The sequence below is a fragment of the Oryx dammah genome, unplaced genomic scaffold (assembly GCF_014754425.2).
Source record: "Oryx dammah isolate SB20612 unplaced genomic scaffold, SCBI_Odam_1.1 HiC_scaffold_28, whole genome shotgun sequence".
Taxonomy (NCBI): Eukaryota; Metazoa; Chordata; class Mammalia; order Artiodactyla; family Bovidae; genus Oryx; species Oryx dammah.
The window spans coordinates 68015791-68043690 of record NW_024070212.1 but is presented as its reverse complement, the minus strand read 5'-3'; the positions used below and the strand labels follow the sequence as shown (position 1 = coordinate 68043690).

At 40.3% G+C, this 27900-nt stretch overlaps 1 protein-coding gene across 1 annotated transcript; it reads right to left on the bottom strand.

The window, feature by feature from the left end:
* On the bottom strand, positions 1-27857 carry CRYZ (crystallin zeta). Its single transcript, XM_040232550.1, has 9 exons — positions 27744-27857; positions 22449-22572; positions 20703-20855; positions 16904-17067; positions 10440-10491; positions 4502-4651; positions 883-984; positions 678-773; positions 1-264 (listed from the first exon to the last, which is right to left on the bottom strand). Exons 2-9 carry the CDS (start codon positions 22557-22559, stop codon positions 100-102), a joined length of 993 nt encoding a protein of 330 aa, XP_040088484.1. The 5' UTR covers positions 22560-22572; positions 27744-27857; the 3' UTR covers positions 1-99.
* Between the last annotated feature and the right edge of the window lie 43 nt (positions 27858-27900).

Sequence of the window (27900 nt, the reverse complement as noted above, 5' to 3'; positions counted from 1 at the left end):
ATTCACTGAATCAAATGAATGCTAAGTAGAGCAAACACAGTGTACATAAAACTGAGATATGGAACCTCTAATTACACAGGAAATCAGTGGAAGGATTGATCATTTTAAGAGAAGAATCATTTTTCCAGTAGCCCCACTGCTATGAATGATATTTTCATGAGCCTGGGTAGCCTTCTCCAGTAAATACTGGGGACCTATTACTGGTCTCAACCAACCAATTTCAATTCCGGCTTGAAGGGCTGCTGCAAACTGCTGAAATTCCTCCTGAGGGAAAGAAAACATCTTTTTCAATAGAGGAACACATGACAATTTTCAGAAGCATTAACATTTTTCAGAATCTAAGAAAGCAGTAAGAGTTTTCTTGTAAATGCGTGGCTTTTGTCAACTTGTCCAGAACTATAAAAAAGTAGTTTCGTATATGTTAACCAACGCTGCAATTTGTCTGTGGCAGTCTCAGTTTACAAAATACCTATTGTTATGGAGTAACTGGTAATTACCAACAGTATCTCCTCTCCTTCATAAGTGCCCTGGCTTGGAAAATAAATTATATTGTCACCCTAGCTATCTTCCAGGGATTAATCCTTAACCCACTTAGATAACTAACCTTAACATCTACTTAAATTTTCAGTCTGCCTGACTAGGCAAATTATACCAATGTATCAGAATCACTATTCTACCTTGGTGGATGAAAACAGAGTAACTCCTTTTATGCTAGATTCCTTTGTCATGATGTCCCGTGGGTTTATTTCAATAGGGCCTCTGCTGCCAACAACCTAGTATGAAAAACAACATGTCTATAGTTAAAGATTACTGCAAAATAGTGTTAAATAGTGTTAAATTATGAAAAAACTGCAAAGTGATAAAAAAAAAGGAAATACTTACTATTACTCGTCCTCCATGTGACAAAAGATTCAAATCATTACTAAGATTTACATTAGCTAACATTTCAATAATCACATCAACTCCTTTTTCACCAACAGATTTCTATATAATATAAAAGAATGCAGAGTAGATTAGAAAAAAAAAAGATTATCATAGTGCCATATATTACAGAAATATATTTAAAATGACATAAAATGCTGTATTTTAAAGATAACTTAATTATACAGTGATGCTGTAATTCCAAGGTACCAGCCACATCTAAAATGACAGATTTGTATTAAATAAATTGCTATAATGAAATAAAATTTGTCCAAAATTTTCATGTGTTTAGACTCAATTTGACTATAAAGTACTTCTTCCTTAGGCGAAAATTTTCTGTCTTCAAAATGTATTTTAATAGAAGAAGAAGCAACAAATCAAAAATCAAAAACTGCATTGGTGCTCCCATTTCTATTAAAAAACAGACAACAACAAAAAAGAAAAATTGACTTGTTGGTGTGCAGTATTCTGTGTGTGTGTGTGTTTAGTTGTGTTCTCAGTGGTCTACAATCAGCTTGGAACACTACTCCTTTTCTTTTGGGCTTTCTGATGTCAATTCCCAACATCTAAAATGGCTCTTAAATAAGCTAAGCTATATATTTTCATTTTAAGAAAAAAATGAACACCTATGCCCAGCACTGTGTGAGGTATTATGAATGTCAAGATGGACATAGAGAACCCAAAATAAAGAGGAAAATGGAAAACACTACAATTAAAGGTGTGATGTGATGGGCTAAGTACTGCATTGAAAGTGAAAGTGAAGTCATGTCTGACTCTTTGCAACCACATGGACTGTAGCCTACCAGGTTCCTCGGTCCATGGGATCTTCCAGGCAAGAGTACTGGAGTGGGCTGCCATTTCCTTCTCCAGGGGATCTTCCCAACCCAGGGATCGAACCCGGGTCTCCTGCACTGCAGACAGACGCTTTACCATCTGAGCCACCAGGGAAACAAACCATACATTTTAGAGGGGGGAAAAAGTTACAAATCTGATCACCTGTAAAGGTCAAAGAAAACTCCACAGAGATGACGGTCTCGGTCCTGAGGGTTAAGTAGGAGTTCTTAAGTAGAACAGAAAGAATAAGGGTCAAGGAGAAGCTAGACATGAAGCAGTCAGTCTGGACAAAAGAAACAGAAGAGCAAAGACATAGGAATGGAGAGTAAAAGCTGGAATTGGCAAGTGGCCCAGCAGAGCTGGAGTATGCATTTGTGAAAGAGATGGGGGCGGGGGTGGGAGGGGAGAGGTAGGAGATAAGAGACTACAAATTGGTTCAGACTATGAAAATACATCAAATGCCACATTAAAAGATTCGGACTTTGTGGAGACAGATGTTCATTAGTTAATTCTTGTGCCAGGCACTGTTTTAGGCCCTGGAAGTACAGCAGGGAACAAGAAAATAGAAATTCCTATTCTCATGGAGCTCTCATTTATTTCTGAGGATGTTTTTCTGTTTCTTTCTTTGAAACAGAGAACCAAGTAACTCTGGAGACAGTAGGGGAGAGAGAAGGGGGCATTAGCTCAGCTGTGAGTAAGTCAAGACTGGAAAAGATGAGGGCTAAAGGAAGTTACAACAGTGACGCGGAAAGAGAAACAGACAGATATGAACGGCGTGTCAGGGATGAAACCGATAGATAAGGTGACCGACTTGATGTGCAAGAGGCAGAAAGGTGACTAAACAACAGGAACAGGAAATGAAATGTGGGCGTCTATCCTGGGGGACCAGATGAACGGCCACGTCTAGCAGGCTGATGGTGCGAAGGAATGAAACAGGCCAGAGACAGTGCTGGAAACCAGCAGCGTAAGGACGTGTATGAGATGGATCAGGATGACGGGGTAGCACCAGAAAAAGTGAGAGACCAAGAGGAAAGACCTATGGAATACCAAGTGAAATGAAGAGGAGGGAGACTAAAAGTGAAGTTAGAGAAGTGAGAAGAGAGCCAGCTTCCAGGAGGTGTAGTCAGGGTCAAGTACAATGAGAACTGAGCCAAGAGCAGCTGGCTGGTGATGGGATTATCAGTGCCCCTGACAAGCCAGGTAAGTAGCTGGTGTGTGCATGCAGGCTAAGTCACTTCAGTAGTGTTCGATTCTTTGCGACCCCATGGACTATAGCCCACCAGGCTCCTCCATCCATGGGATTCTCCAGCCAAGAATATCGGGATGGGTTGCACTTGTCAAGGGTATCTTCCTGACCCAAGGATTGAACCTGCATCTCTTACATCTCCTACACTGTCAGGCAGGTTCTTTACCACTAGGGCCACCTGGAAAGCCCTGCAATGGAAGCAAAATTGCAGTGGGAGGTAAGGAAGTAAGAGTTTAAGTACCCCCTACTTTTTCAAGAAATGTGTGGTAAAGGAGGGAAGGTGAGGAGAAAAGGTTAAGAGAATGTTTTTGGAGAATGAGAGAGACTTAAGCAGAAGGAACCAGTATAAGAGATAGAAGCTATAAGGTCTTGTGGTCTTAGAATTACATTGCAAAACAAAAAACCTATTCTTAAAATAACTGGCCAATTTTCATCTTTGATAATGATATCAGGAGTGCATGCTCAATCAATTTTGTATTCCTCAACATATACAAAGGAGAGCCTTTATTCAGTTTTTTGGCAAGATGATTTAGAGGTAATAAACAAACTCACACTCGGTTTTTCCTCAGTTTGTAATGACCTTGTTTACACTGTAATCAGTACCTGGGGTATCCTAATTCTTTCTCAACATAGCAAGTAGTGTGAGGATCAGCAAAGTAATCAGTGTTTAGTAAACTGTTACTATGGCAAAGATGGAGAACTCCAGAACCTGCCTGAATTAGACTGCAGCAATGGAATAGATGTAACAGTAACTAAATTCTGCCTCACCATTTTGATGAGGTAGTGGTTTCTCCTCCAAAAACATCCAGTAAACAAAGAAACTTAATTCCCTAGGCCAGACAGATCCAGTTTGTAATCCATGGATAATTTAACTTTCTATGGAAACTTTATACCAATAGAAGTTATATTAAGAATACCTTTTTGATGCCAGAGGTGGGGCAAGGGGTGGGGTATGGGTGAAATGGATAAAGGTGGGATCAAAAGGCACAAATTTCCAGTTGTAAAATAAATGAATCATGAGGATGTAATGGACAGTGACTACAGTTAGAAATACTGTATTACATGTTTGAAAGTTGCTAAGAGAATAGATCTTAAAAGTTCTCATCACAAGAAATAAAATTTTATAACTATGTATGGGGACAGATGTTAACTAAATTTACTGTGGTGATCATTTCACAATATATAAAAATAAATGTTTAAAAAATGCCTCACAGCTGCAAATACAAAGCTGTGGCTTTACTTAAAATGTGATTTGCATTAAAGAGTACTGATTTTTATAACTATAAGCCTCTAGAGAGGCTATATTTTATTTAGTAAAAATAAATAAGACAGAAATGATAGTGAAGGTTCGAAAAGTAGACATCTCTACTTTTAAATTAATTAAAGCTTTAAAATACATAGGCAAAACAAACAACTTGAAGAGAGTAGTTGATAAAAAAAAAACTTACAAAAGAACATGAAACAAAATTTTAGTTTTATAAAATTATAGAACAATTTTACCTTAATTTTATCAATATAGTTAGCTTCTTTGTGATTAAACACTTTGTGGGCTCCATTTTCCAAAACAATCTTTTGTCCTTCCTCAGTACTAGCTGTGCCCAAAACCTTTAAGCCATAAGCTCTTGCAATCTGGCATGCTGCTATTCCAACCTTAAAAAACAAAATACAGCCCAGTAGTTTTAGTAACTTTGCATCTCTGCAAACATTTATTAAATACATACAATTAACGTAAGGTTCTTCTAGGTTCTAGAGTATTGCTAATAAATGTTAAGAGTCTAAACAAAGAAATAAGAAACACTGTACAAAATGTTCACTTAGCATCTGCTTTGTACAGAAGGGTTTAAAGATGGTCAAAATATACTCAGTGACTTCATACTTTACCAGTACACATAAAATACTAGATAACAACAGTAAGTCATCTACCACTTACGTAGAAGAGACAGGTATGTACATGGGCAATTTTATATTCATGAATATGATAAACATTTATTATTTACTACGTTCAAGACATATGATAGACGGAGTCCCTGAAGAACTATGGATGGAGGTTTGTGACATTTTACAGGAGGCAGTGATCAAGATCGTACCCAAGAAAAAGAAATTCAAAAATGAAAAATGGTTGTCTGAGGGGGCCTTACAAAAAGCTGTGAAAAGAAGAGAAGTGAAAGGCAAAGGAGAAAAGGAAAGATATACCTTTTTGAAGGCAGAGTTCCAAAGAATAGCAAGGAGAGATAAGAAAGTCTTCCTCAGCGATCGATGCAAAGAAATAGAGGAAAACAATAGAATGTGAAAGACTAGAGATCTCTTCAAGAAAATTAATGATACCAAGGGAACATTTCATGCAAAGATGGGCTCAATAAAGGACAGAAATGGTATGGACCTAATAGAAGCAGAAGATACTAAGAAGAGGTGGCAAGAATACACAGAAGAACCATACCAAAAGGATCTTCATGATCCAGATAACCATGATGGTGTGATCACTCACCTAGAGCAAAGACATCCTGGAATGTGAAGTCAAGTAGGCCTTAGGAAGCATCACTACAAAGCTAGTGGAGGTGATGGAATTCCAGCTGAGCTATTTCAAATCCTAAAAGATGATGCTGTGAAAGTGCTGCACTCAATATTCCAGCAAATTTGGAAAACTCAGCAGTGGCCACAGGACTGGAAAAGGTCACTTTTCATTCCAATCCTTAAGAAAGGCAATGCCAAAGAATGTTCAAACTACCGCACAACTGCACTCATCTCACGTGCTAGCGAAGTAATGCTCAAAATTCTCCAAGCCAGCTTCAACAGTACATGAACCAAGAACTTCCATATGTTCAAGCTGGATTTAGAAGGCAGAGGAACCAGAGATCAAATTGCCAACATCTGTTGGATCATCAAAAAAGCAAGAGAATACCAGAAAAATATCTGCTTTATTGACTACGCCAAAGCCTTTACTGTGAAGATCACAACAAACTGTGGAAAATTCTTAAAGAGATGGGAATACCAGACCACCTGACCTGCCTCTTGAGAAATCTGTATTCAGGTCAGGAAGCAACAGTTAGACATGAAACAACAGACCAGTTCCAAATAGGGAAAGGAGTATGTCAAGGTTGTATATTGTCACCCTGCTAATTGAACTTATTTGCAGAGTATATCATGTGAAATGCCAGCCTGGATGAAGCACAAACTGGAATCAAGATTGACAGAAGAAACATCAATAACCTCAGATACGCAGATGACACCACCCTTATGGTAGAAAGCAAAGAACTAAAGAGCCTCTTGATGAAAGTGAAAGAGGAGGGTGAAAAAGTTGGCTTAAAACTCAACATTCAGAAAACTAAGTTCACAGCATCTGGTCCCATCACTTCATGGCAAATAGATGAGGAAACAATGGGAACAGTTACAGACTTTATGTTTTGGGGCTCTAAAATCACTGCAGATGGTGACTGAAGCCATGAAATTAAAAGACGCTTGCTCCTTGGAAGAAAACCTATGACCAACCTAGACAGCACATTAAAAAGCAGAGACATTACTTTGCCAACAAAGGTCCATCTAGTCAAAGCTATGGTTTCTCCAGTAGTCATGTATGAACACGAGAGTTGGACTATAAAGAAAGCTGAGCGCTGATGAATGATGCTTTTGAACTGTGGTATTGGAGAAAACTCTTGAGAGTCCCCTGGACTGCAAGAAGATCAAAGTAGTCAATCCTAAAGGAAATCAGTCCTGAATATTCATTGGAAGGACTGATGCTGAAACTGAAGCTCTAATACTTTGGCCACCTGATGTGAAGAACTGACTCATTGGAAAAGACCCTGATGCTGGGAAAGATTGAAGGCAGGAGGAGAGGGGAATGACAGAGGATGAGATTGTTGGACGGCATCAGAGACTTGATGGACATGAGTTTTAGTAAACTCTGGAGCTGGAGATTGACAGGGAAGCCTGGCGTGCTGCAGTCCATGGAGTCTCAGAGTCGGATGCAAGTGAACTGACTGAACTGATGTGCAAGATGTGGTTCTTCACACATGAAACGTATGTTCTTAGGAAGGGGAGATAACAAACACATGAAGAAATAAATGAATAAAGTAAATTCAGAGAATGAAAACTACTTGAAAAAAATAGCATATCGGGTTATAAAGAGTTAGAGAACCAGGCCAATTAGGTCATCAGGAAAGGCATTCTGAAGAGACCTGAATGGAGAGAGGGACAAGCACAGTCTGGGACAGGTCTGGGAGGTCTGCTGGAGAATGCTGCAGACTGAATGGTCATGGCTATCCTGCTGAAGTGGGGAGGAGCTTGGGGCATTCAAACATCAGCAAGAGGGTCAAGAGGCTTAAGGGTGGGACATGCGGAAGGGAGCAAAGGTGAGGCCAGAGAGGCACAGAAAGGCCGAGGCACACAAGGCCTTGGAGGTAAAGACTTCGGATTATATTTAAGAGCCATGCAGAACTACTGGAGAGTTTAAGCAGGAGAGGGATATGATCTGATTTAGGCTTTTAATAGAACATTCTAATTATATGGGAGCCACAAAGAAGGTAGGGGGAAATGGGAGCAGGAAGATCAGGACTTCATCAAAGATTGGAGGTGGGAGGTGAGGAATAGAGAAAAATCAAGAATATCTCCTAGGTCTCAGGCCAGAATAACTGGGTAGATTGACTTGGATGAGGAAGATGAGAGGATCAAGTTTGTGTCAGCATCAAGAATTCACTTTGAACACACTGAATTCAGTCAACTGAAGATGCTCAATCATTAGTTGAATATGATAATGGACTTGAAAAGAGTTCAGAATTGGACACATACATTTGAGAATCATCAGTTTATAGATAGTACTTAAAGCCACAGGATTGCATGAGATCACTAGAGCACTAGATAAATGTGCTTAGCATAAAGGAGAAATAAAACTATTTTAGGAATATAGATAAAAGCAATCATTTAAATTATAATACTAGGAAACATGTTTGATCCCATGCCAAATGAATGGTACAGATAAGGGTCAGCCCATACATTTAGAATAAGCTTTCTCACACTTGGCACTATTGGGCCAGGTAATTCTTTGCTGTGGGGACTATGCTGTGCAGTGAACGGTGCTTAGAAGGAGCATGCCTAGATTCTGTCCACTGGATGCCAGACCCTTTCATCCAGTTGTGACAATCAAAAATGTCCCCAGACACCACCAAATGTCCCCAAGTGGGAGAAGAGATGGCATGAAATTACCCCTCATTGAAAACCACTGATTTAAAGGAAGATACAATTGTTATGGACTGGGCAAGGTAGAAGAGGATTGAGATGAAAAAGATGATGGAAACTAATTAAAATTGTAACAGAATCACAAACTCCCAAGCCTGAAATAAGACCTTAAAGACTGTATGGCATATGGGAGTGAGGAGCCTGAACCCAGCTGGGTTATGCTGAGGATTTGTTTGATTTAACCAAAACAAACAGGGAACTCACTGTGAGTGTGAGAGACATTCAGTTCCATGAGATACCAATACACCATGGGGTTAGCATGGCTGATTTTTGCTACTTTAATTTTTCAATTAAAAAAAGGGGGGGGCCTCTAATAAAACCACGATTTAACCTAAGAGATAATGTAAATATTATCTCCTTATGATCTAACTATTTCAAAGGGGCACTCTTTGAAGAGCTATTTTAAAGGAGTTGCTTATTCTATTCTTGTCAACAATTATACTAACAATATTTCTTCAATAGATTATATACCATTATGTGTCAACTATTTTTTCTTCTATTTATTTTGCTGACAATAAAACAGGGCACTCCCCACCAGCATATCAGGATGTTGGCTGTGTTCACAAATTCTACACCATTTTAAATACACAACATAATCCCAAAGGAATTTGATTTAAATGAGGACAAAGTACAAATAGAAGCAAGACAAAACCCAGCACTGTTTCCCCCTGATGGGCAGCCAGGATCAGAAGCGCTTCACACACCAGGTCGCCAGCCTATCCCTGCCAGCCAGGGATTTAACAAACTCAGCCAGCACGGAGAACAGTCTGGATTTGGCTTTAAAAAAAAAATCATGATGAAGCGACCTGGCTTTTTACAAGAGGGGTAAAGGGAATAAAAAGGGATTTTCTTTAAACTCATCTCTCCCCTTCCTACTGAAATCTCTCTTTTTGATACAGAGCACAAGGTTAGCTCTGTGAAAGCCAAGGCAATTTAAATAAATACATGTTGGACAGATTCTGTACTTATTTAGCATTAAATTTATTTATTTAGGGCTAAATTTAACCCCCAAACTGCCTCTTCAGTGAGGCTAAACAACGGGAGTTTTTGAAAAGGGTATGTGTTATATTTTCTCAAGCCCCAGAAAGACGATCTTGGTGTTTTTTTTTTTTTTAAGTAAACAGTCTATCTGTGAAATCCTTAAGTTGATCTATTGGAAGTACATAGGAAGCTGGGCTTGAAACCTCGTGATACATCCACGGAAAGTAACAATTATACAGAGGTTTGAATTCTCTGTATTACCTGTCCACTTTTAGAGGTAAATGCATTTTCAGGATGCCCCTCATTATGCTGGGAACAACCTGCCATTAATAGGTTACTTCTTTCCATCTCCTCTCTGGAATACAGTGTCCTGAAAGAGTTAATCTGCTTCCTCATACATCCAGCCCCAGGCCCTGTATTTTAAAAAGGCGAAATGTCTCCAAAATTTCTAAAGCCTCTACATGCAGGATAGAGGTCATGTGGATTTCTTGTTAAATTCCAACCTCAGAGCTCTAACTTTTCCTCTAAGCTCCTCGGAGGCAGATTGACAGCCAGTTTCTTGAAGAGGTTTCTGACAGCTCTGTGTTGGGTGATTTCACTGCAGGGCTGGTTTGATAAGTTCTGAGCATTCCCCAACCCCCACCCCCCTACACATGTCCATCTGCATTTTAAGTTGTGGGTTGTGGTGTGAAGGACACAGCTGTATACTATGCACCCTGCGAATGTCATCAAAGCGCAGCAGGCGAGCAGGAAGGGAGCTAGAAAGGATGAAGAACTCACAGTGTGGCTTTGCAGTGCTGTCTGGGGCAACAGAGGTAAAGCTTTAATGAGCCTTAGTTTTCTTATCTAAGGGGATGTGGAATTTATATTAACCTTAAAGAACTGTTTAAAATCTAAATAAATATTCTTATAACATTCACTTCTTGAAAAGAAAAACAAAGCCCGTTTATCTTGGTCCATACCAAACACAGGTGGAAAACCGAATGCATACATTTCTGATCGGGTAAATCTGTTGAATTTATTAACCAAGAAATGCTAAACGAATATGATGGGGAATCACCTTCAGAAGACAGAATCTAAAGTCTCACTACAAAAAGAAAAAAAGTCATCACCCTTGACTATATTTATAAATTTGGTTTTTAAAAGCAACTTAAAGAAATATAATGTGAAACCCAGAAACATAACCTCTATAAAAAAGGCAAAAAACTTAAAAGAAAAAAATACTTACTCCTCCACTAGCTCCATGAACCAGAACACTTTCTCCAGGTTTCACACGGGCACTGAAAAAGAAAGCACAGGTTCATCGCCTTACTTTGGAGCTAATCAAGCTCAGTGTTTGTCATAATTCTTAAGAAAATTCTACCTTCATTTCAACCAACAGTTACCCAAAGAAGAAACTCATCCTGATAGACAACCCGAGATATTCTCCACGCTCCCCAGACTCAAACAATGGTTCTTTAGAACCACAGATAAAAGAAAACATTCAATTCACTTATTCGTTCAACAAATGTCTACTGGGAGTCAGCCATGTGCCAGATATTGCTGGGGTGCCAAGATCATAATTGTGCTACCTGCTAAGAGGCTTTGTGAATGTGTCAAGGGAAATTGCTTCACCTAGAAGAACTGGAGTCTCCCATTCATTCCCACAGAAAGTGTCTCAAAAAGGGTCATTATAGCTCAGTCTTTATTCCATGGTTCAGACTCACACCTGAGTAAATGCAGCAGCTACTGTCTTCCTTCTCCTTGCTTTTCAACACCTGGCTGCACAGCCTCCAAGCCCTTGTTTCAGAAACCAATGCTGAGTCAGCGATGGTAAGAGAGTAAGAAATATAACAAGTCCTGTCACACAGGTTCCCCTACCACCCCCTAAACTGCCCAGAGCCTCTGGTAAAATGACATTCTTTTGACCTCTGGTTCACCCACTCCTTTTCTATTACACTGAAAACAAAAACATGCAGCAAGACACAGTGATGCTTTATCATTTCACATGGACAAATGCTGACGTCACAGGCCAGCAACGGCCGTGTGGTCCAGATCTCTCAGTGAAGATCCCTTGTTTACCAGGACAACAGGGGGTGGTCACCCTGTAGAGTGAAGAAGGAGTGGAGACCCACTCCAATAGTCTCACCGGAAAATCCCACGGACAGAGGAAGCTGGTGGGCTATACAGTCCATGGGGTCGCAAAGGGTCTGACACAGCTTAGCGACTAAATCACACCACCCTGTACAGATATCCTGTTCAATCTGGGAGTGAGAACACAGTCACCGAGTCCTGCTCAAGGCCGTGTGCCAACAGCTGACAAATGGCAGCTGTGAGTCAGTAAATGAAGTTTCTCCAACATGCTCGCTTGGAGATGGGGAGTTGAGCACAGTGAGTTAAACTGAGGGTTTGGAGTGATAAACTGAGACAGCTATTACCAAAACACTTGGACATTTTGAAAAGTAAAGTACAAATTTAAGGGAACAGGATTACCAATGTTATACTCTGGGTCATGAAATACTTCCAGTGATTTTTTCTAAATCTTATAAACAAGTCTCCACACACTAAGTACATTGTCCTAAACCTCTGGGCCTGCAGCAGGTGGAGAAAAAGCAGGCAAACTGTCTACTGGGTCTCCATTGCTACCTTCCATCCTCGTGTAGTCACTGTGATGGTTAAGTTTAAGTGTCAGCTTGACTGGGCCATGGTGCTGGATATGAGTCAAACATTCTGGATATGTCTGTGTAGGTGCTATTTTGGATGAGATTAATGTTTAAGTCAGGAGACTTTGAATAAAGCAGATTATCTTCCATAGTGTAGGTTGGCCTGGCCACTTGAAGGTCTTAATAAAACAAAGACAGACTTTTCCTAGAGCAAGGAGAAATTCTGACAGCAGACTGTCTCTAAACTTGAACAGCTACTCTTCTCAGGCTCTCCAGACTGCTGGTCTCTCTACTGACTTTAGACTCAGCAGGACTCCATCCATCAATACACACATTCTGTTGGTTCTGCTTCTCTGGAGAACACTAACAGTCCTCTGCCCCTGGGGCCGGTAGCAGGGCTGGAGCATGTGGCCTGGCTTTCCGTGCTGCTGTTACCCCCTCCTAGTCATTGAAGCCTAGGACCTGGCCCACAGGGTTCCTTGTTGTTCAGTTGCTAAGTCATGTCCAACTCTTTGGGACCCTATTGTCTGCGACGTGCCAAGCTTCCCTGTCCTTCACTATCTCCTGGAGTTTGCTCAAACTCATGTCCATTGAGTCAGTGATGACATCCAATCATCTCGTCTTCTGTTATCCCCTTCTCCTCCTGCCCTCAATCTTTCCCAGCATCAGGGTCTTTTCCAATGAATCAGCAATTCGCATCAGGTGGCCAAAGTACTGGAGCTTCCAATAGGTTTCTTCTTACACCCTAAATCCAGCCCCAACCTGAGAGATTTCAACATTCATGGGAAGAAAACTCACAAATCCTGAATTCTCCTCTACTTCTACCACTCACTTCCCATACCTAGTAGTCATCCCTAACCATTCTACCTGAGGAATATCAGACACTAATAACCAGTATTGATCTCCTGTTCTGATTCTGTAACCGCATATTCCCTCAAAACCTTTTCTTTGGCTTCACAGAGCTTGCTGTCTGCTCCTTTTCTGCCCTCTTGCTGCTCCTGCCACACTCCCATCAGCCTGGATGCCATGGGACATTACCCCAACTTCCTTCTTTCTCTCCACTGTTCCCATTTCCTTTGTGCTCTTTCAATTTGCCACTGATATTCCAGCCCTGGATTAATATTATAGTCTACTTTCCCTGGATAATGTATCCAAATGGCTAAATATCCTAAGAAAAAAATCACATAACCATGCATTTTGGTACCACTACAGTTCTGATTCTCAAAAGGTCACTTTGCTTCCTATTTAGTTATGAAAATGAAGCAATCACATATGAACTCCTTCAATGCCTCACCTCCCTGCCCACAAACTTTCCATTAAGTACACCAATGCTGAAAGGTTGCTGTTGAACCACTAAAGACGCTGGGATTCTTGGCCTCTGGAGAAGAATTCAATCCGGGGCTAGAGACTAGACTTGATTGCTCAGAGCTTTTGTGTAATAAAGTTTTATTAAAGTATAAAAGAGATGGAGAAAGCTTCTGATGGGGGCAGAAAGAGTGCCCCTCCCTAGTGTTAGCAATGGAATTATATACTTTTTAATTAGTTATTACAATGAATCAAAAGAATGTCTGGAGGTTGTAAAGATCTTACTAGACCCACTCCCATAATTTACATTTTAAGGTAACAGGATTAGCCAGAAGGTTTTTTCCAGAAACTGTCCTCAAGCAGGATACATTTTTGTTATATAACCCTTAGTACAGAGTTTAAACTGAATTGTTTGTTGTGTAATCATCAGTTCAAAACTTAAAGATAAAAACATGATTTATGTGACTAAGACCAAGGAATGTAGAGGAAAAAAAAGTTTGTCCTTTCCTCCTCCTTGAGCATTCGAGACCCTTCTCTCTTTGGGGACCCCGGGACTTCTTATCAACCTGCCTAGGAATTGACTCTCTCACTGCCTCTGCCAGGTTTGACAGGCGAGTTGTCCTTTGGATCAGAAGCCAATCTCTCTACCTCTGTGCTAAGTCCAATCCTTGCCCAGCACAGGATCTTGTTACATCTACTATTCTGCCCTCTTCTCCAAGCTTTCCATCTATTTCTGCTACATCCTTTCTTAGCTATAAAAATAACCAAGTCCTGTCCATCTTAAAAAAAAAAAAAAAAAAACCCTTTGTTCCCACACTCTCTTCAAGTAGTTTTCCTACCTCTTTCTGCCTGTCTCCCCGCTTTTTAAGAGTAGTCTCCATTCAAGAATCGATTTCCTTTTCCTTTCTCAACCCATTCATTCAAGCTTCGCTCCATCACTCTACTGAAAGTGATCTGACAAAAACCACCACTGACCTCCTATCACTAAGCCTGGCTGTTATTTTGTTCCCAAACAGTTCTCACTGCTGTACTGACAGCTAGCTTCCCTCCTTGGTAGCAACATCAACTACCACCCCTAACACCACCCACGCTAACTGAGCACTTGCTCTGTACTATTCGCATACTAACAGCTTTATATATGCAGGTCAGGAAGCAACAGTTAGAACTGGATATGGAACAACAGACTGGTTCGTCAAGGCTGTATATTGTCACCCTGCTTATTTAAGTTCTATGTAGAGTACATCATGAGAAACACTGGGCTGAAAGAAGCACCAGCTGGAATCAAGATTGCCGGGAGAAATATCAATAACCTTAGATATGCAGATGACATCTCCCTTATGGCAGAAAGTGAAGAGGAACTAAAAAGCCTCTTGATGAAAGTGAAAGAGGAGAGTGAAAAAGTTGGCTTAAAACTCAACATTCAGAAAATGAAGATCATGGCATCTGGTCCCATCACTTCATGGGAAATAGATGGGGAAACAGCAGAAACAGTGTCAGACTTTATTTTGGGGGGCTCCAAAATCACTGCAGATGAAATTAAAAGATGCTTACTCCTTGGAAGGAAAGTTATGAGCAACCTAGATAGCATATTCAAAAGCAGAGACATTACTTTGCCAACAAAGGTCCATCTAATCAAGGCTATGGTTTTTCCACTGGTCATGTATGGATGTGAGAGTTGGACCGTGAAGAAAGCTGAGCGCCGAAGAATTGATGCTTTTGAACTGTGGTGTTGGAGAAGACTCTTGAGAGTCCCTTGGACTGCAAGGAGATCCAACCAATCCATCCTAAAGGAGATCAGTCCTGGGTGCTCATTGGAAGGACTGATGCTGAAGCTGAAACTCCAATACTTTGGCCACCTGATGGGAAGAACTGACTCCTTGAGAAAGACCCTGGTGCTAGGAGGGATTGAGGGCAGGAGGAGAAGGGGACGACAGAGGATGAGATGGTTGGATGGCATCACCAACTCAATGGACATGGGTTTGGATAGACTCTCGGAGTTGGTGATAGATAGGGTGGCCTGGCATGCTGTGATTCATGGGGTCACAAAGAGTCGGACATGACTGAGCAACTGAACTGAACTGAACAGCTTTATAAGCATTACCTCATCTAATTCCACCACACCCCAAGGTGCTTTCTATTATTATCTGTATTTTTCAAGTCAGTAAACTACAGTTGAGACAGGAAAGCAACTTGACTAGTAGTAGGTGGAGACAGTAGTAAAACTGAGGCCTTCCTGGCTTCAACACCTACGGGCTTACGGATGTTTAACGGACTCAGTGACCTCTAGACTCTCGGCCTTGGGTTGCACTTCCTTTGCCCCTCTCAGGACTCTGTCCCCTGCCTCTGACCACATGCTAACTATTCATGCTCAGTACAGTTCCAGTCTCTCTGCACTGTTGTTCTCACTCCCTGAGGAATTTCTGTGACTTTCACTTCATCAGCTCTTACCACATGCTGACAGCCCCAAATTTAAAGCTCCAGCCTTTGAGTTTCAGACTCTTCCATCCGACAGGCTGCTGGACTTCTCCATGATGATGTCTGTCTCAGTTTCATGTCCAAAACTGAACTCAGTTTCCTTCTGAAACTTTTCCCTCCTTCTCTTTGTCAAGTCAAACATTACCCGTTATAAAGCTGTAAGTATTCTCAAGCTCTTTCTCTTCCTCATTCTCCACATGCAAATAGTTACCAAATATTTCTGATTTTACCCCCTAAATAGTTATCCTTTCCTCTCCACCTCTACCATGAGTCTTGCTCTGGCCCCTAAGTGTTAATAATGTCCAGAGGGTACTTCTATAAGATTCTCCCATGTCTTTCTCCACTCTTATCATAACATCCATCCTTCCCATAGCAGATGGGTGATCCTAATAAAACACAGATGTGACAATATCATTCTCCTGAATAAAACACTACATGACCCCCAAGTCCTCACAGAACAATATGTGAGCACTAAATCTAGCTTTTTGCAATCTGAGGTGCACCTATTTGATAATGACAGCTAAAATTTACTGAGAGATTACTATGTTCCAACTTTATTCTTCACCACTCTTTGCCTTGAAATCTTCTAACAAAAGCAAACTGCTATAGCTCTTCTCCCCAGATACCCCTATGTTTGCTCCCCATACCAGCTCTTCCCATTCTCTAGAATACCCTCCCTATTCCCAGCTACCCTTTCCCAGGATAATGCTCTCTGATGCTTTTCGAATACCTAGGGAATTTGATTAAGATATAGATTCTCAGGTATCAGCCATGGAAACTGACCAGGGGGACTAGGGTAGAGCCACTGTACTTTAAAGTTGCAGCAATTAGTTTCTGGAGCTGGATAATGAGATTTTTGAACCATGGCTTTAAAATAACCCAAGACTTATGCCTTGCCAGGAAGCCTGACCTCATTACCACAGGCATGTCCCTTGTGATCCCGTAAATCCCCATGCACATCTCTACCGCTGTCCTTTCCACATTATATATCAGTATTATTACTCTTATGTCTCTCTCCCTTACTAGACTATGAGCATCTTGAAGACAAAGATGGGGTTTTGCTGTTCTTGTCTTTTTTTCTTCAGCGATGAGAACAATCCACCAAATTAGCAGAGTTTCCGCTCTATAAACCTTAACGGTAACTTAATGGGAACCAAAAATGACCAATGGGTAGACGGGTGGTAGGAAGCATAAATTATATATTACCTTCCTCCAATTAATATCGCCCTCCTCTGGTGCTGGTTATAAAGCTGACAGAGTGTGTTATTACCTGTGAAGCAGAGCTCGATAAGCAGTAAAGTATGGGATGCCGATGGCAGCTCCTTGTTTAAAATCCAGTTTTTCAGGCAGTGTGTAAACAGTGTGATCGGCTGCCAGAGCATACTCAGCATAGCCCCCAGAGATCGTCCTGGTAGCGAAAACTCTGTCACCTTTCTGGGGAAAGCAATAAATTAATAAATGCTTCAGGGATTAAAAAGGTTGTCAACATGGGTGTAACCCTTTAGAATGCAACATTTATAACAAGAAATAAAAGGAATATTTATATATTGTTGTCTACATCCTAAGGTCTCATAAAAACAACTTCAAAATATGGAACATTTTTAAATGTTTTATTAGTGGAAACTAGAAGAAGAAAAATCAAGGGAGATAGGAAAAATAAGAAAAAAGAGAATGTCCAGAATGGTCTAAAGATTATGATGATAACTTACCTTTATTGACAGCTTGCTGTGCAAGGCACAGCATTAAGTGTCTAATGAGTGTTATCTAATTTGATCTTCACAACAGTCTATGAGGAAAACTTTCATTACCTCCCTTTAGATAATCCCACTTCAAAGATGAGGAAATGGAGGCGTAAATAAGTTCAGTAATTTGCTCAGATCAAGCAGTTAATAAATGGTAGTTAACATAAATGTTTTTTATCCAAAATACTGGGGAGAAGAAACAAATACAATGTAAGGTTTCTTCCAAACACCTGTTCTAAATCCTTTCTGTAGGTTTGTCCCCGCATTTCCCTCATTTTTCACACATGGACCAAAAGGCAGGCAACTCTGCCTGGATCCCGACAACAAAGATGAGCCAGGAAAATGTCTTGACCTGTTGCAGCACCAGAAACATATAACAAACTCTCCATAAATGCCTACTGGGTCCTCACTACTGGAAGGTAGATGTGTAACTGAGGGTAAGGAAAGGCCCCATGCAAGCACTACAGGGTGGCTCCATGTGGCCTGTACACCAAGGAAATTAGACTGCCCAGTACAAGCACCTTTTCTAAATCCTGTTTCTTCAATTAAAAAAAAAAAAAAAGTAAATAGTCCTTGGAATAAGCAAAACATTAAGGCAGTAACTCTCAATACACTTAAATTTGCCCTATAATACAACATTATAGGGTGAAGTAGAGACAGAAAAGGTTCCAAGGGCACCCAGGAGTCAAAGACAAGCATCACTGCTTAACAGTGTTGCCTGGAAACGGTCAAGTATGACTAACATCAGATTAATCCTGTTTTTACGGCTTAAAAACACACTGCATTGATTTCAATATAATCCCAACCTGTTTAAGAATTCACTATGAAAAGCAGTACTTTTAGTTCTGTGATGGATATTAATAGCAAGACATTCTCCCTAATCTCAAGTTTCTTAAACTCTAGGAAGAGGGGAAAAAAGGAGAGAGAGAATTTTACAGCAAGGTAAATCTGATGAGCCATCAAAGATAGGTACAAGAAAAAGAAAGAACTATTTCAAAGTTGAGGGAATCAAGAACAGCTAGACTGAGAAACTAGTATTTGAGTTAGATCTTGAAAGATAAGGGGCTTCCCTTGTGGCTCAGCTGGTAAAGAATCCGCCTGCAATGCGGGAGACCTAGGTTCGATCCCTGGGTTAGGACAATCCCCTGGAGAAGGGAAAGGCTACCCACTCCAGTATTCTGGCCTGTATAGTCCATGGGGTTGCAAAGAGTCAGACACAACTGAGCAACTTTTTCACTTTCACTTTGAAAGATAGGACAAGATCTTGAAAACTGGAAGTGGGAAGAGATGCTAGCGATAAAGGAAACAAAGTTAAGTCAGGGAACAGTGATAGGAATAGGTGCTGAGAAATCACCAGCATGCATTCCCAAGGAATAAGTAGTTTAATATGTGGAATATAACAGTTTTGGGAGATAAAAATGAAAAGAAATGAAAGCTGGAGGCTAAAAGCCCCTGAACCTATGTTTACAGGCTTTGATTTAGTTCTGTCACATAGAAGAACCAATACAAAGACACAGAGATGAAAGAGCACGGGACATGCAGGGAAGAACAAGCAGTTATTACGCAAGGATAAACTACAGAGTGAGAAGGAATGAGAGATAAGAATGGAAAGATGGGTAGGAGAAAGACCACGAAACAGTCTTCTTTTATAACATAAGCATTCCAGCAATACCCTGAAATCTATAAAGAACTGATACAAGATTTGAAACATAGTGTAAAACAATCTAAATTACATTTTAGAAAATAACTCCTTATAGAGCAAGGATAGATTTGAGGTACTAGGAGTGAGGGTGGTAAGTTAAGTGTCTGTTATAAAAATCCAGATAAGCGACTATGTAAGATAACCAGAACTACACTAACAGTGGGGAGGAAAAGAGGAGAGAGAAACAGTTCCAGTCAGGGAGAGCAGAGTGAGGGACAGATAAGCCTCAGACCCCAGATGTCACCAAGACAGTGCCACGCGAGCAGCAGGTCCACTGGGAGAAAGAGAAGCTCAGTTTTAGACAAAGAGTTTGCTGAGGTGGGCCCTGCAACACAACTTTCTGTGATGACATAAATGCTCTCCATCTGCACTGTACAACAGTGGCCACTAGACACTTGGGTCTATTAAGCAATGGAAGAATAGAATTTTTAATTTTAATTGAATTTGAATTTCAAACAGCCGCACATGGCTCGTGGCCACCGTATTTGGAAAGAACAGGTCCAGCTCCTAAGCTAAAGATATCACACTAGATAATGGCAACTGAGAGAGCATACGAGCCCATCATGAAGAAGGAAGATAATACAAAAGGCAGAGTCTACATAGGGTCAGTGGGCACTGGGCAACACCAAGATGTGAGGAACATCCAGAGAAAAAGAAGCTTGAAAAAGGATGCTCAGAGAGGAACAGGAGGTGGGGGTAGGGGGAGACCTGGAGAATATAATGTCACAGAAGCTGAAGGTTTTTTGTTTTTTTGTTTTTTTTTTTAAGAAAAAGTAAGTGGCTGAGAGTGTCAAATGTCCCAGAGAAGTCAAGACAGATAATAACATAAAAGGACCCATTAGCTTCAGCAATATAGAGGCCATTAGCGACATTAGTAAACATCATCTAGGTGGAGCGGTGAGGGCAGGAGCTGGACTGCCATAGGCAGGGGAGTAGAAAGCAAAAGGAATTTTCCTGGCTTCCTGGGCCAGACCCTGTTAATCTTCGCTCAGTTCAATTTTGGTAAATGTGCTGCCACAGTTGAGCAGGTCAAGGAATGATGAGGATAGATGCTAGAACATGAATATGCTATCTAGGTTTTTTATATCTTTTTGCACATAAATAACAAAAGCTCTGATCATAACACATAACATCTACATTGACTCAGCCACCTTGGTCTGAATCATAGCTCTAAAAATGTATAGTTGACCTTGCATTTGTTCATCTTTTACTTATTATTCAAAAGAATTAGCCTTCCCTTTATTTTGTGTAACTAAATTTTATAGAAGGAAAAAAAAAGAAAAAAACTATGTTGGCTGAGTATTATCAAGAGTTAGGAAACAGTATAATTTCCTTACTTATTATATTCTTGCCTTAAGTATTTCTGTTAAATCAAAGGATCACAGTTCAATTCTACGGGGATGTGGAGACACAGAAATTACCCAACACTTATTCCCAACAATGCAAACAAGCAAGGTCCCTAGATAAAAGGCAATTTCTTTTTTGACTAGAGGAGTCCCTCAAGTGGCAGAAATTGTATAATCGGGCCTTTTAAAGACTTAAATACAAACACATTTTAAAGCTATGTCAAAATGTTAAAAAATATACATTTTAAGCTAAAATAGAAATAATTAAAAATGTAATACCTTGAAAGCAGATACACTCTCCCCAACAGCTTCTATTATCCCAGCCACATCAAAGCCAGGAGTATAAGGTAGAGGTGGTTTTACACTGTGAGTGCCAGAGCGAATGTATGTGTCCACTGGGTTTACACCACATGCTTCAACTTTAATGAGAACCTGCAATGACAATGTACTTCAGTTCATACAGAGCAGTTAGGCATTCATTCAGTATTATCATAGGACTGGAGTGGAGTGATCATGGGAGCTACAAAAATAGAGGAAAACCCTGCCTTCAGTGAGCTCACATCCCAGTTTTAGAAATCACCATATAAATAAAAAGATAAGACAGAATGGTTTATGTGCTATACTAAACACATCTGGGGAAAACAGTGGTGGAGATATCTGAAGGGATGTGTGCAGAGACCTCTACATGCTCATCAAACCTATTTTCTCCTCCTGGACAGCAAGGTAGGAAGAATATTCCTTCCTGGTTTCTTCAGAGTTATAAACAGTCAAATGGAATGTAAACATAAGTGCCGAAAGCTGTTTTTGGGACTGACCCACAAAGTCCTTCCTAGGCAATGTACATAGTGTTTCCACCCCTTCTTAGTGACTTCAGAAGACAGGTGTTGAAGGTGGCAGAGCCACACAAGAGAAGAAGTACAGGTCCCTAAATCACTTTGGAAGAGAACTCTATGCACTGACATTTTAGAATTGTGGAATTTAGTGAATGAGAACCACTGAGATTTTTTTTTTAACTTTTTATTTTATATTGGGGTATAGTCAATTAACAATGTTGTGATAGTTTAAGGTGAACAGCAAAGGGACTCAGTCATACGTGACATGTATCCATTCTCCCCCAAATCCCCTCCCATCCAGGCTGCCAACCATTGAAATTTTGAGGCTACAGCTATTATAGAAGCTCATCTGACCTTAATACAGGATGATTACTTCTGCTATCAAAGTAAGGAGAAGCCTTATGAAGGAAGCAGTATTTTATCTGGATCTTAAAGGATGAGTAGATATCTTTCAGAATGGAAGAAGTTAAAGGAATAGTATGTGCAAAGACAGAAGGAATGAAAGGACCTCTTGGGGAAACCAGACAAAGCTTGTACTGTCACAGCAGTCTACAGAGAAGAAATGATAAGAAATAAATCTTTGCCAAATCATAACCAAACTGTAAAAACTCTCATAAGGCTCGCTAAGGAAGTTAGACATGTGAGTGATGGAAGGTGCAGTAATAAAAATATACAATGTTTATTGAAAAAGTACATTGTTAAAGTCACTGGAAATGATTAAAATCTATATTTAAAATCTCTTGTATGTGAAAAAGCATGTATGCAGAAGAAAATTATTCATCATGAAAGACTGTAACTGAATAATCATGACTCCATTCATAAAAATCCAATTACTTCACTACACAGATGATTTTCAACTTCAAAAATTTTCTTATGTTCTTTCTTTTTATACATTTACTTCACTAGTTAGAATTATATGTTCTCTTTGTCAGAGCTTAAGGTGTAAACAGTACAGTGAAGTGAAGGTAGCTCAGTCGTGTCTGACTCTTTGTGACCTTGTGGACTGTAGCCCACCAGACTCCTCTGTTCATGGGATTATCCAGGTAAGAATACTGGAGTGGGTTGCCATTCCCTTCTCAAGGGTCTGTCCTAAAGCAATGTCTTTATAAATCATTCTTTCAAACAATAACTTCATGTGCTAGAGACATACACTCAGTGTAATTATTGCCTGTTTTTAAGTAATGATTTCCACCTGATGGTCTTTTGGAATTGGTACAGCAACATCCGACTGGAGTTTCAGCACTTCTGGTCCACCAAATTCAAAAACTCTAATAGCTCTCATCAACTTCTGTCCAGTTGCCATGGTGATCTAGATACTAAGAAAAAAAAAACATATTGTCATATTGTATCTAGGCTATCACTCTGTTTTTCCCCCTGGAGGGGGAAGATCAAACAATTTTTCAAACAACAATTTAAATCATGAGCTTACCACTGATCTCATTTCATGTTTAAGGACCTTTCATCTTACAAATCCTTCAGCTACAAAGCAAAATGCTTCATATTATTTCCTGTAGGGATTCAGTGCTTTCAACAAGGGAATCAAACATACAAACAAAAACATCTGGATAGACGATGCATGATACAATTATCTTAGGTTTCGTTTTGTGTAAGCTTGGGCTATAACATCTTGGAAATTCTAGGAGTTAATGTAAGTTTTCTTAACATTAGGTAAACAGATCTTCTTTTGTTAGATTATATTTTAGATATAGAGAGAAATATAAAACATACAATAAACATTTACCTGCTACCCAGCTTTAACAAACCTTACCACTGTAAAAACCTAAAACGTTGTATTATAGATATAACTGAAGCCTCCTCTAACTGTCCCCAAACCCATTTCTGTTCCACAATTCTAGCAGGTGACTATTCCCATAAACTCAGAGCTCATTGTTCTCAGGCAGGATGTAATTCCACTGCTACATGTATTTGCACTGTTAAACAGTATGTGCTATTGTTATTATTTTGCATGTTTTCAAACTTTATAAATAAAGTTTATAATCATATTGGATCACATTGTACTGAATTCTGCAACTTGGTTTGTCCTCTCAGTATTAAGTTTTTGAGATTTATCAACTCTGAAACATTTAGTTTTATGAAGTTCATTCATTTTACAAAGAAAAATAAACAGCTAAAAACTGCTTTGAGTGTAATCTTCTGTAAATCATAAGTATAATTTATAGTTATCCTTTCTCTTCTACCACTGTAAATATTGAAATGAAAACTCAGAGTTAAAATAAGCTTAGAAAGGTAAAGAATATATATATATATATATATATATATATATAGTAACTGGAAATCTTACATCTATAGAGATGTAATGAAAGGGCTTTGTCTGACCTCCATAATTTTGCTTGTCTGCTATGACAATTTCTTGAAATTAACCACACCAAATATTGCTAAACTCTGCCACCACCAGGAACATCTTTGCTAACTTCTGGAGTAATCATATTCACCAACCACGAGCAGCTGAAACATCAAAAAGAGTTGCAGAAACTAAGACTTGAGATGAAAGAATTCAGACTTTCACTGTACTGAAGCCCAACACGGGACTCCTTGGAACAAAGCTCATGCTAACTATAAAATGCCCTTAAATGTGTGGGGGGAATCAAAGCACTTTGATGGTGTTATTAATGGAAAGTTCTTGATATAATTAACCAAAAGTTGTGCCATTTTAAAAAGCTTTATTCAAAATGATTTAATATAGCACCTAGTATAGAAGAGAAAATAAACTCTCCATGGCTAAAATGCTGTTTAGCAATGAAATAGCCTAAAGGGCAGTATTCTTATTTAAAAAGGGGGTGGGGTCAGAAGCAGGTATAAGCCTCATGCACTGTACAGCAGCTGAGCAGTCTTATGGGTAAGAAGCCCATGCAGGAACTAGGACAGAGGAACAGGCAGCTCATGCCCTACCTATGCAGCAGTTTCACTCCTGCCTTTCTATTTGGATCTTCACTCAAGCTGAGTATTTCTTAAGACCTGAAAGCAAAAATATATATAAAGAAAATAAAACAGAAAAAGAAAAGGTTGTATAGACCAGCGTTTTCTACTCTGAAAAGAAGAACATAGCTCTTTTTTTCTCCTTTTTGTCTTCAGCATGGTGTTGTGAAAAGAGTGTGGGCTTTGGAATCTGACAGCTCTCAGTATGAATCCCAGATCTATCATTTACTAGCCATGTGGCCTTGGGCAAGGCAGACACTGTTTTTGAGCTTCTTCATCTGAAAACTGAGTTCTACTCAGGGTTACTATGCAAGAGCCAGGGTAGGTATGAAGCACAGAACCTAGCAAATGTTTACTTCTATACATAGTGATATCATGATTCTTTTCCCCCTTAGTTTCTCCTTTCCAATTTCATATACATTAAGATAGCTTTGGTTCTATAATCTTATAGTCATCTTTGATTTAACAATATTTATGGGACTGTTGTAAAATCAAGTCCTTAACCTCAAAGAGTTCACAGTCCAGAGAACTATTCAAACAAAGCACTAATACCAAACATTGGCTGTTATTCATTCAACATGCATTTTTGAACATTAACTATAAGGGAGGCACTGTGCCACACACAGAGAGCACAGAGGGCAAGGATAACAAGCCCCAGACTCTCCCCACTCTGCTTTCATCTCCCCTCAATGCACACGCACACACAAACACCCCCCATGTTAAGAGGTGTAGCTCTCTTTCCACTTTTAATATCTACTTACTTCCTCCCTATTTATTTCTTTCAAGCTCTCACATCTATCTTCTCACCAACAGACATCACTAGTACCCTCAAAAAACTGTAGCAATAATAAAAGCAAAATTACCCTGAAATAGGATCTGTCAAAAAATATCTAGCACATACATTTTTTTTCCTCGCATCTGGACATTTGCTAAATTGGAAGAAAAGAACAAAGGAAGGAAGAGACTCACCCTTAATCCCGATTTAGAAGACCCCACCCCAGCCCGGTCTTGCCCAGTACTACCTGTGGAGCTCATAAGGAAACAGGGCATGACCTTGACCACTCTAACTTCTACTTTGCTTCTGGTGGTCTTATTTCCTGCTGAGCCCTTGCCACTATGATTGCTCAGGTTCCAATCTGCAATCATTGCCTTTGAACCCCCTCAACTACCTACAGGATCATCATTTGCTTCATAATATAGGTGCTATGCTAAAAAATTGTTAAAATAGTACTTATTATTCTTAAACCCTAGCAATACCTGATTTCTTCTATAAAGCACATCTTTCACATCCAGTAACAGAATTTTCACAATAGGTAGAGAAGCAACAGTTACTAAAACCACCATTTAATTATATGAAGAACTGGAAATAAAATCACCATCCTTCTTACAGATGAAGAAACATCTAAGGGGTTGAGATTCACCAGGGTTACATTGAAGCAGAGCTGAAACCCAACACCTTAAATGTTATTGGGCGCCCCCCCCCCCCCCCCCCGCCCCAACTGTAAAATCCTTTTCATCTCACCCTTTGAAATACTGGCAGAGAGGACCTTTAATTTCTTAGAGATAGAATTTATAATGATGATAGTGAGACAGACTGAGCTAGAGATATGAAATTCAGCTAATCTGCAGGTAGCATTACATATTTTATGATTAAGACATCTGCTTTGAGTCTGAAATTTTTCAAATGCCCATAAGTTAAGGGATCTACTAGAGATACACAGAATGTGATTCTTTTAGGAAAACTATAATGATAATAAATAATAATAATTTTCCTATCTATAAAATGGGGCCAACGCTCCCTAGCATAGGATCCTTGTGAAAATGAGCTGCAGCAGCACATGGGGGGGTGCTTCAGAGCATGCCTGACAGGCTGTAAGCTCTATTATTCAGAGTGAATCACGTACAGTCAGCAGCAGGCTCATCACACTGCTTGTGTTTTTTAATTACAATGTACTTTAGCAGGGTTTTCTATTTATCAAATATAAACTTTCAATCAGAGCACCCTGGTTTATTGTTCAGTTTTACTTTTTAACCTATGAAATGTTGCCAACCATATTTTGCAAATAGAGGAAATACAGAATTTAAAATTCTTCCTTCGACACTGATATTTTTCTAGCTATGCTTGAATCCGTTTGGTTTAAAGGAAAATTAAAGGGATAGGGAAAAAGTTGGAAATATATTCTCACATAGAATGAACAGATCGAGTCACAAAGCCAAAGCAAAGACATATTATTTTTAAAAAAGTTCTTACTTTTCAAGAATTTCTAACAAGAAAAAAAAAAAACTTAAGAGAATCAAACATTATAAATGTGCTACGGTTGATCAAGAATGACTCATAGTATCATATTTATTCTTAAGCCAGAAAAAAAATTTTTTAATTAAAAGCAGCCAAAGAAAAGTCTCTTCTTAGCTGAATGACCTTGTCAGGATACTACTTCATGGGCCTGGCTCTTAGTACCCATTTTTGATTAGGAGGGCAGGAGTTGATCAGATAGTTATTCTAACCCCCTGCAGGTGTTTGGAAGAAAAGATTGGGTGGAACTAACGGGTCAGGCTGCTTCTGCGCTGGGGGAGCAGAGCTCCGTGGCATTTACTACTGCTGACCAGACACTCACGGAGTGTCCCAACGGTTTCAGTGGGAATCACACAGCCATTTTCCACTAATGCTGTGCTATGCTCAGTCCTGTCGGACTCTAGGGGACCCCATGGGCTGTAGTCCGCCAGGCTCCTCTGTCCATGGAATTTTCCAGGCAAGAATACTGGAGTGGGTTGCTATTTCCTCCTCAATGGGAATCTTCCCAAGTGAGGAATCAAAACTGCCTCTCTTACCTCTCCTATGTTAGCAGGCGGATTCTTTAGCACTGTGCCACCTGGGAAGCCATTTCCACTAGCTGCTGACAATCAGTCCAAACTTTAGCCTTTCAATGGCTGAATCATTAATACACCTTCCTTGGTCACTGAGATAAGTCTCCTCTAGAAACGTGTAAATACCCAACGATGTGCTAACAGGGAATTTCGTTTTTTGAAGAGTCTCCTAGATGAGAGTCATGGCGGGGTGGAAGGGGTCTACACAATTCTCTCCAAGACGTCATCAAAGCAGGAGGAAAGACCGGAGAGAAGGAGCCCTAGGAAACCCGAACCCGAGTGGCCGCGGGTCACAGCAGCCGCGAGAGGCCGCAAGAATCCAGAGCCCAGGCCGAGGGGAAATCTAGTTGGGGGCAGGCAGGCAGAGGCTGCAGGGTGGGCGCCCCGCCGTGGGACCCGAAACCCTGACCCTGCCAGTAAGCAAAATCGGGCTCTCAGGACCAGTAAGTCAAACTGCCCTGGTGACCTACAGGTGATCAACTTGCAGCCCCGGTGATCAACGTGCAGCCCCGGTGATCAACGTGCAGCCCCAGGTGCGGAGTAACTTTGGCCACAAACTCATCCCATGGTTCTCGGGGAGGACGGGACGCAGGAAAGGAACGCAGCCAAAATCCAACTCGGTTCCTTTTGGACGAGCGCTGGGGAAATCCTCAGCCTGAACTGAGGGACTTTTAAAACCACTTACCCCGTTCCAGAGCGGAAAATCAAAATTTGCGAGCGTCCCCCGAGACTGCACTGGAAAACCGGGCGGGCCCGGCCGGCCACAGCAGTTTCAGGCTCCGCCCCGCCCCGCCCCAGGGGCGGGTCCCAGGAAGGAGTTTGGACCTTCCCGGCCACCATTG